We start from the raw sequence: 10,053 nt of genomic DNA on the forward strand, positions 1-10,053 counted from the left end.
ACTTTATAGATTATAAACTACTCAGATACTAGCAAAGTATTGATTCAGAGTGAATAATTATACCAATACACATAAAACTACTTGAAAATAATAGATACTTCGAGCTACAATACCAAATACAAGAAAGTAAAACAATCATAAATGATAATACATCTTAAACAAGCGTTCTTTATTTTCCTCAATCTTTGACGCACAGCCTTACTTGCGATGGATTTCCACATGCATAGCCTCTAGTGAGTTCAGAAAAAACGCAACGCAAACGGTTCAACGCAAAATGACTCCATCGTTTTGCGTCCTCCTCTTTTCTTATCGCTGCGGTTGCGAAACCCAGATCGGAGACCCCTTTGAGTCTCCGACCCCTCTTGCAAACCTTTGCTGCAAGGCTTACACGCAATAAACGCTTCTGCACTCCATGCATGTATTGCATGAGATAGCCTAACCAGTATGCACAAGCCATGCATTGCAACATTGATTCGGGAAAATGAAGCCACTGGCACCTTCCAATTGTGGATTATGGAAACAAGATCTGAGGGAGTGTAAGAGCATTTTTTAGCCACAGCTGGAGATAAGGTCTCTGGTCTCTTCCAAATGTAGTCATTGTGGACCGTTGATTCTGACATGGCGAGGAAATATTTGCAATCACGGAAAAAATTAATGCCGAAACAGCAGCAATTTCGCATCTCGTTTTTGCGTTCTCGGTATGCTCTATTGTCCTGGCGAATTCCGCCTCGAGTCCTAGACGCCATTTTAAAAAGGAATTAGAGTAAAATTCTTGACTCAGAAATTAGCCTTTTCTCCCCGTGGTCATTCCTCGATTCGTCCATGATCCATATCCCCCTTCGGTGAAACCTTGTCTCATAGTGCCCGCATGGTTTGGGTCCCGGAGTTCCCGTGCATTCGATGCGAGTCATGGCTCTGAATCGTCTGTAGAGCAACACAACCCGTTCCTAACCATTTTGTGTTAGACGTGATAAGAATAAGCATTTGTGACGGGGCTCATTGGCGGGTTTCCGATCCTGGTGCACGACCCAGTTTCACGGGTCAATGGGACACCAAAAGAAGCTACTTTTTGCGGCGGAGGTGAGTCTGAGTCATGTTGAGGTGCAGTTTTGAGTCTTCCGGTTAGAAATGTCTGTGGTGCGCGGCTCCTGGTCCACAGTTTCATGATGCATGTGGAAACATTGCCAGCTTGGTGTGGGTCAGGTATCAATTGTGAAAGATTGTCTCCTTGCTTTTGAGCCCTGTCTTGATTCGAGCATCAATCTTCTCAGATTCAGATAATGTAATCAAGATTTGAGAGATCGCCATTGGTTGGAGTTTGTGGCCTGTTTGTGCTGCGGGCGGAAGTGTATATTTTTCTGCGATTATTAATTTCCGCTTACGTACGGTTTGGGCGCCAGAGTTTACTATTATATCCGCTTATCTCCGCGAAGGTCCAATGCTGGGAGTTCCATTTGTAATATGTTGATTCAATGGTTGTCGCTCAGAGAAATGGTTGTAGTTGGCATTGAGGCGCAACCCTGAAAGATTCTTACTTGATGAGATCGCTTAGATATGGGCGTAGTCGATGCCACTATTTGCATATCTCTTTCCTTCTGATTAAGAATTCTTCTGCAACTTAATCCCGATCCAATTGAAGTTCCTCCCAACTTGTCAGTATTCCCAAGAGATTCTAAAACTTATTTTCATATAACTAGTTTCTGAAGCGACTTGAACGTCTGGCGCTACTGGGAATTCAATCATGCAAAGATACATCTCAGCAAAGATCTGAATGCTAAACCTCTAAAACAATAAAAGCTGGTAAACATTTTGCTTCGGCATTCTAACAACTCGTCTCGATCAACAGTTCCTAAATTGACTCTTCGAAACCGCTTAGATCTTCGAAAACATCACTTTTAAATAAGAACTAGCCTAATTCCAACCAAACTTCTCATCTTTCCGCCAATAACCGGCCAAAGAGAATTTGAAAAGTCCAAACCTTCACTTCTTACTTCATGTCGCCCTTTTTCATCACAGATTCAATGTACTCTTGCAAATACTGATTCTCATGCGCATACTTGTCGGCCACGATCTTCTGCTCTCTCACGTTTTGGAGCAAAGCCGAGATGTCGCCTTTGAGTCGAAGAATCTCCTGAATTTTGTCGTTTGTAGAAGACATGGTGGAGTTAGTAGGTTATGGTAAGTGGAAAATAGGTAAACAGTGGGGCACGTGACATCCATGATTTGGTTTATGATAAAGTAGAGTGGAGTTTTATTTTCGTGAATTTCTCGGTGTTATCGTATTGGAACGTTAGTTGAGCTGAAATTTGTGTGTGTGTTTCGGTGGAGATGGACTGGGCAGGTATTGTTAAGTGTACCATCAGAACGTACGGGTGCGGATATCTAAAGGAAAAACATTTTAATTACGAATTTAGATTGTTGGTTGAATTCATAAAGGAAATCATCTATGTTTGAAGGTTTCTGTGACTGAAGGTTTCTGTGACTGAAGGTTTAGCCGTTCTGGCGCCGTCCTCGACCAGCGCCGATGTCCTATAGTAGTCACAACACATCTTTCTACTAAAACTATTTTGGAAAAGGCGTATCCGGGAAACTTTTAAATTTGGCTGTTTTGACGGTTTGATAAAGACTACGACGAAAAGTAAACCCTTAAGACTTTATTACCTCTTGAGTGTACAACCTCTAAGGATTCTGAACAATCGAACTACAACTGGCAATTTCTGAAACAAAATTAAAAGAAAGAAATTGCTTCTTTCCGAATTCAAATTCTTTATCCCAACTATTCAGTTTCCTTCCTATTATCTCACCATACTACTCTATGTGAGTCTAATACTAGTCCTAGACCACCTCAAATGACGCTACGCCCAGACAGAAATCGTCACGAAGATTCGACAAATAATCATAACTCAACTCTCTCCATGCTTCACACCTTTAAATAATTTATCAATACCTAATTTCAGCCGTGTCACGTGACATGCACCCCCAGTGACCCCCCGAAATTACTCGACGCGACCTGAAAAATCTCCACCCACCACCCCAGAAACCATGTCCGCCTCGTTGGAGCAGTCTTTGGACGACATCATCTCGTCCACCAGAAAAGCCAAGAAAGTCGTTGCCAAGAAAAAGCAGCCAGGCAAAACTGCAGTCAAAACGGCCGGAAAACAGCTCGGTAAGGGCGTCGGAAAAGCACAAAAGAAAACCAACGCCAACGTGCGTGCAGCCAAGCCCGTGGGCCCCAGAAAGGCTGCCGGTACCACTTTAGACGTGTCGCAGGCCACCAAGGTTGTTGCGCACGGTTTGCCAACGGATTTGAAGCAAGACGTTGTCAAGGTATGTTAGACACAAGTCTATATGATCGAGGCGAGTGGGGAGCTCGGTCATTGTAAATTATTTATCTAGATTTTGAATCTTGCGTTATGCTCTTAGATTTGAATGTGAGGGGTCGAGGATTCCAGCCAGGAACATGTTGGGGTAGTGTTCATATTCGGTGGGAGTTGAGATGGGTGTAATTGGGGAAAGAAGTGAAGAGAGATTTGGATATTGTGCAGTTTCTGTGCTAGTCATTGTGCTGGTCATTGTGCTGGTCATTGTACAGTTATAGCATGGGATTTAGGATGTTTGGATGGTTCTTTTTGTCCAATTATCCGTCCATCTATCCATCCTTCTGTCCATCTATCCGTCTGTCCATTTGCTTGTCATCTGGGTATGATAAGTTGTGGATTAGAACCGCGGATGCTCTCTCTAGCGCTAGCGTACACAGACCACTCCTCGTGGCGTTCATTCTGAGCTCGTGTTCAAATGGTGCAGCAAATGAACTGGCTTCATTCACACATCCATTACGGTATGCTGTCACCTGGCGGAGTCTCTGAGCGCCAGCTTTCCTCAACCACGTGTTCTGACCATGTAACTCGTGGTCATTTCAGTGGACCTCCTCCAGCTCGGTCCTAGATGGATCGTGCAACCCCTTGTAATAACTTTGGATTTATCCTTGGCGTCAGCGTATACGTTCTTCAGGAAGACACCGCTGGCGCATTTCATTTCTTCGTTCATTATTTTCCAGTGCATTAGAGGAACAGCACACCACACCTCGCATTCAATTCTATCATAAGCAACCAGCGAACATCACTAACAAAATAGGAATTCTTTCAATCCCAGGTCGGAGGCGTCAAGGCCGTCTCGTTGAGCTACAACGAGAAGGGTCAATTCAAGGGTATTGCCACCATCATCTTCAAGTCCGCTCAAAACGCTGCCTTGGCCATCGAGAAGTACCACGATGCTCCAGTCGACGGAGGCTCCAAGAAGTTGAGATTGGAATTGGTTGTCGAGCCAGCTCCAAGAACCTTGGCCTCGAGAATCGCCGCCAACTCCGCCCCTGGTGCCTCTTCTTCCCAAAAGAAGGAGAACCTCAAGAAGGCTTTGTTGGAGAAGAGAAAGCAGACCCAGCAGAAGAAGAAGGACGCTGCCAAGAAGAAGGTTGCCCAAAAGCCAAAGGCCAAGGCTGCTAAGCCAGAGAAGAAGTCTCTTGAGCAGTTGGACCAAGAGATGACTGACTACTTCAACAACTAAGTTCAGCGGACGTATTTTTCCCGAACCCTGACGTTGGCGACGCCGCGCTCTGTATCTTCTTATTTCTGAATTGATAATAAATAACTTTGTAATTGTGTAATTATAAAATGTAACTGCAGCTCTGCGAATTAAGCTTTCAGAGATCAGACACGGTCTACGACCCTAGGCTATCTCAATGCAAATAACACACAAAATGTAATTTAAATTATTTACGACTAAGAGAGTATTGACCTATTCCAGTTTCTTTCCTCAAAATCGACACCACGATTAGATTTGACATCTGTTTCTTCAAAAGAGTAAAGTTTGACTTTTGGAACGTCACACGTTCTTGTCCGCAAAATAAATTCTTCAATTTTTCCTTTTTTTCCTAATTTTCATCTGTTCCCCTTTTTTTCATCTCGTTTTTGACAGCCCTGCATTTCCCCTGGTTCTTCTTTCTCCAAAATACACGTTCTGCATGAACCCACTAATGGTGCGGCTAAAACAACACACTCTTTCCAACATCCCCCACCATTCGGCTCCATCTGCCCTCCTTTGGACCTGAAATTGCACTCGCTGATACCCCTTGCTCCGCTCTACACGTCGGTGAAATTTGAGCCCGCGTCGCCCCAAATTGCGTCTTCCAGGCCGTTTCCACTGCAGAACTGAAAAATCTCTCGGGCAAAGACTCCGCCGCGTTTTTCATACCATTCAAGATTGAAATTGGAACGTTTGACCTGTTAGGTTCTCGTTTATAGCCTTTCGTTTTTGCTGATCCGTCTCGTTGGTCGTAATTTCTGTCTTGTTCAGTAGCGTAGCTGCTTTCCACCACAGACTCGTATTTATTACTCCTACCTGAGTGAATTTATCCCACAGGCAATCATCCACGATGCCAAACATTGACTTTGTCGTTTCTTCGGAGTTCCATGTCGATAAGGGGCCGTCGTTGGTGCTGCTGTACCCAAACGAGATTCCAGGACTCTCCCAGCTAAATTTCTTCGCCGAGCTCATGATCCCTGACCAGATTCACAAACGCCGTGAAGATTATACGTTTTTTCTCCTACATAAGAACTTCTCGTCGGGCGAGTTCCAGTACAAGTATAATCCAACTGAAAGCGAGGCAGATCCATACTTTGTGTACACCATAGTCAATAATGTGGAGGACGACTCGGTCAAGCGAGGATCTGTCATCAAAGCGCTCAGTATAGTGACCAAGTTGGTCTATTTTAAACACTTCAAGCCGCTCCTATTGATTGCGCTAGACATCTACATACGAAACAACGACTCTGCCGTGTTGAAGGACCTCTTCGAGGCTATCAACAAAAAAGACTTTCAGGTAAGCCAGCAGAAGCAGTCCTCCATCAAAAAGTTGTTGATGACCTCGATTTTGGATCTACCGTTGAACGAGAAGTTGTACCTGGATGAGTCTTTCAGAAACAGATTGTTGGGCATTCTGGCCAAAAACAACGACCTCTTCATCCGTAAGGATCTAAGCTACAATTCTGTCGTTTCATTCAACAAAATGGAGATTCCCGTTAAGGTGCCCATCCTACTTTTGCCCGACACTATCGGCGACTACCTCAATCCGACCGACTTGAACTTCAAATCTAATCTTATAAATATACTCAAGGCCAGCTTGGCCACTTTTCACCACAATAACGAGATGACAGTCTATGGCTCGGCAACACCGCCGATCATCATTCTCCTTAATGCTATGCTCACAGGAAAGAGAATTCTATTTGTCAGTTACGATAATTCTGCAGGATACATCATCGACCATGTATTGGTGGCATTGAAGCTTATTACTGGCGGAGGCATTCTCACGGACTTTTTGACAAACTATAATGTCTTTCCACTCGTGGATGTGTCGAAGGTCGATCTCTTGAGCGAATGTGACTCGTATCTCGCAGGAACAATCAATCCATTTTTCAAAGGCAACGATTCACTTTGGGACTTGCTCTACGACTTGGACGCAAACGAGTTCCATGTTTCTTCCCATGTTGCCCATGTTGAACATGCGAAGTTTTCTATCATCGCAGAAGACGCTAGGTTTCTCTCGAGCTTGCAGCTCTCTCTATTCAGCTGTAATGACGATCTCACCACCATTCAGCTTATCATTAGAAGACACGTTAATGAGCTTGCACGGATATTGCTCTCACAAAAGAACTTCGTGTCCAGTCTCCCTGAACATAAACAATTCACGCTTTTGATGGATGGCGTGGGCTACTTTTGGTACAGCGACGCCACTAAGCTTGAAGAGATGTCGTGCTACCAAAATGTGATCAGCAAATTCCAAGAGCTTTTGTTCGCCGGAAAGTTCAACTATACTCTCATGCTTCCCAAGCTCTCCAATGAACTCAACTTGATGGTCGATCTCCAGCACCATTTGCAGAAGCTCCACTGTATGTCTCTGACTCCACAGGGAGGGCTCTCTATCAATGAGCAAGAGATCTGGTACAACATGCTCAAGTACTTGATCAGCGGCAAGTCAGTGGAGACCTTCATGCTAGCAACGTACCTCATTCCACCGCACACATCCACAAGCGTGAACTCATCCATGCATGGGGGCAGTCTCACGATTTTCGACAAGAACAAGGGCATGGAGCTTTTGGTGCTCAACTTGTTCAATGCCGATGACCGAGTCAAGTCCAACGTGCTCATGATCTTGAAAGAGTTGCAGGATAACCTCTTGTGCGGATGGTGCTTCAACAGCTTCGTGGAGACCAACTACATGTATCGCCTTGCCTTTGATGAGGTTTCCGCGCAAATTTTATGATCTCTTAACTTCTCACTCTGTTTTAGTATAATGCCATATTCCATAACCCCCGCACAAAGACGGCACCTCCCTAGAATATCTGTAATCCGTTATTCATTGCTATTTACATGATTCTTCCATATTTACTCAGTCTTCATCCTTGCTTGGTCTGTTCTTGAACAACACACTCCACATACTAAGCTTATCTCCAGGAGCACGGCTGCTATATGAGAGCCCCGAACCAACATACTTCGATTTCCGGTTGGGCGTATCGTAGTTCAAGTTCGGGTTGTGCTCGGGGAAACCCGGACGACGGCTTACATTGACAAACTCTTCTGTTTCCGATTCCACACTTGAATCGCTCTCCTTCAAGTGCCTGCTATCTTTGTGCAAGGCAATGTGCTTTTTGCCGATGACAACAAGACCGACTGCGACCAATGAGAATGCGCCAAGCTTGGTGAAGAGTCCTTTTCTGGTTTCCATTGTGGATTGAGTAGTAGTTGGTAGTGGAGATAAGAGTGGCCCCATATTTGAGGGTGGGAGGAACGGAAGAAAAAAGCTTGATTAATTTTTGGTGAATTGTTCGGGCGAAGTCTGTAATTTGTATTTTTTGTCTTATTGGTTTTTGTGGTGTGATTGGTGGAGATTGTGTATTGGGTGTGAAAGGTGATTAGAAAAGTGATCAGTAGCAGATTCGGGAACTAAATGGTTGGTGAAGAAAATGAAATTATTTGAGATCGAACTTGATGGAGAAAAAAATTTATAAGTGGACATGGTGTCGACGGTTCTGGTCCGGTTCATGATTACAATGGATGGATGTTCAGCGGATTGGGATAACCAAAGAAATCGGTATCGTTTGCTGCCAATTGATGTTAAGCGATAGAAAGACAATGAGTGTCGATGTTTACAGTGCAAATCTGTGGTTTGTAGCTTTAGGAGCTGACTGTATATCCTCAGGTGTACCGATGAAGATACTTAGGCATTTACCTAGAGTTTAAAAATCAAATGGATTTATCAAGTCATGTTTAATAGCTGCAAGTCCTGGTTCGTAGGGTTCGAAAGCTTTCTGGACTATCAGCGCTTAGCAAGACTGGTAGGCAATGGGCCCTCGGCGCTTGTATAGTTTTCAATAATAAAAATGAATTCCTCATTTATTTTATAGAGACGATATTTTTTGTTTCAGTGTTTACTCAAATTCCTGGAAGTGTATGTCTATTTACACATTGTGTCAGTGATCTCCATTGGGTGCAAAAACTCTGAACAGAAACAAAAAAACGAAAAAACACCTGTGAGGACACCAAAGACACGAATCCAGCATAATTACGCCTTATTTCCCAACTTGAGCAAAGACCCTAACAAAAGTTTTCGAAAGCGACCAACTGTCCTGTCAGCTAGTGTTCGGACCCTGGCACACGACAAATACATTCAAATAAAGTGAATTTCCAAGTAAAGAAAATAGACAAACAAACAGGCAAATGAATTGAAAACAATAAAACAAATATACAAATTAACGAAAGAAAATAAACCCCATTCTCAACACTCATCCCCTACCCTAAACCAGCGCTTTTACCATACTCATGTCTACTCAGAAGAAAGCCACCACTCACAAACCACAGACCACACAAAATAAAAAGACTTACACAAACAAAAAACACAAAAAACATAGAAAAAAACACAAAAATTCTCCAACCACCTCCTCCCGTATCCCTCCCACACCCTTTCCACAATGAACACCCTCTCCATGTGATGCCAGGTACTGTTTCTTAATACTACACATTATCCTGGTACACATTTTTTAGTGCGACCCAACAATTTACCCCAGACTTGCACACTTTTGAACCCTGCCGCCATGGGATTCCTCAAGTCGCTCAAGTTCTACGCCAAGTCGTTTGTGTTTGGTCTGCTCATCATCGTCTGTGCGCTTTATGGAGTAGTGGCGGGCGTGCTTCTCCGATTGGTCGGCAAAGAAGAGTATGCCCAGTACACCGTCGCCAGAGCGTTCTACCACTCATTCTCAAAATTGTTGGGTGTCAAGATCACCATCAAGAACGCACACTACTTGCAGACAAAGCCGTCTGTTGTTATCTCCAACCACCAGTCTGCATTGGACATTTTAGTGTTGGGCAAGATTTTCCAGCCAGGATACACCGTGACCGCCAAGAAGGCGCTCCAGTACGTTCCTTTCTTGGGCTGGTTCATGCTCGCGCTGGGCACGTTTTTCCTTGACCGCGCCAAGGGCGAGAAGGCGCGCAAGGTGTTGCAGACGGCGCTTGTGGGGTTGAAGACCAAGAAGAGAAGCATCTTCATGTTCCCCGAGGGCACCAGACTGGCCTCGCAGAAGTTGGAGTTGCTTCCGTTCAAGAAGGGCGCGTTCCACTTGGCGCAGCAGGCGGGCATTCCGGTGGTGCCTGTTGCAGTGTCGAACTACAGCACGATTTTCCACAGCAAGAGCAGAACGTTCAATCAGGGCGAGATCATCATCGAGGTGCTCGAGCCCATGCTGACTGCCGAGCTCAAGACCAGCGAGGACGTGTCCCAGTTCTCCGAGGAGGTTCGCACAAGGCTTTCCCAGAAGGTCGAGAGCATTGGCTATGCGCCCGTGAAGGGCCAGCAGCAGGAGCATGTAGATGACGAAGACGACCAGCCGGATAACGTTCTGGAGGTGAGCGTGGAGATTGTTGACGAGAGCACGCCGTTGATCTCTGCCGATTAGATGGGTCTCGCCGGTTCTGTGACTGCTTGCGGGATATAATACT

General features: G+C 44.7%; 3 protein-coding genes across 3 annotated transcripts, besides 1 other annotated feature; 2 read left to right on the plus strand and 1 right to left on the minus strand.

Annotated features, from left to right (window-relative positions):
• Positions 1-239: 239 nt before the first annotated feature.
• On the minus strand, positions 240-746 carry PUMCH_004054 (uncharacterized protein; the record flags this gene model as incomplete). The annotated part of the gene is made up of 1 exon (XM_063023005.1): positions 240-746. One exon carries the CDS (start codon positions 744-746, stop codon positions 240-242), a length of 507 nt encoding a protein of 168 aa, XP_062879075.1.
• Positions 747-4,539: 3,793 nt separating this feature from the next.
• Positions 4,540-4,563: a sequence feature (Short protein (PUMCH_004055, WPK26695.1) was converted to a misc_feature.).
• Positions 4,564-5,431: 868 nt separating this feature from the next.
• On the plus strand, positions 5,432-7,318 carry PUMCH_004056 (uncharacterized protein; the record flags this gene model as incomplete). The annotated part of the gene is made up of 1 exon (XM_063023006.1): positions 5,432-7,318. One exon carries the CDS (start codon positions 5,432-5,434, stop codon positions 7,316-7,318), a length of 1,887 nt encoding a protein of 628 aa, XP_062879076.1.
• Positions 7,319-9,146: 1,828 nt separating this feature from the next.
• On the plus strand, positions 9,147-10,010 carry PUMCH_004057 (uncharacterized protein; the record flags this gene model as incomplete). The annotated part of the gene is made up of 1 exon (XM_063023007.1): positions 9,147-10,010. One exon carries the CDS (start codon positions 9,147-9,149, stop codon positions 10,008-10,010), a length of 864 nt encoding a protein of 287 aa, XP_062879077.1.
• Positions 10,011-10,053: the final 43 nt, after the last annotated feature.

This window comes from Australozyma saopauloensis, chromosome 5 (assembly GCF_035610405.1).
Source record: "Australozyma saopauloensis chromosome 5, complete sequence".
In the NCBI taxonomy this organism is placed as follows: domain Eukaryota; kingdom Fungi; phylum Ascomycota; class Pichiomycetes; order Serinales; family Metschnikowiaceae; genus Australozyma; species Australozyma saopauloensis.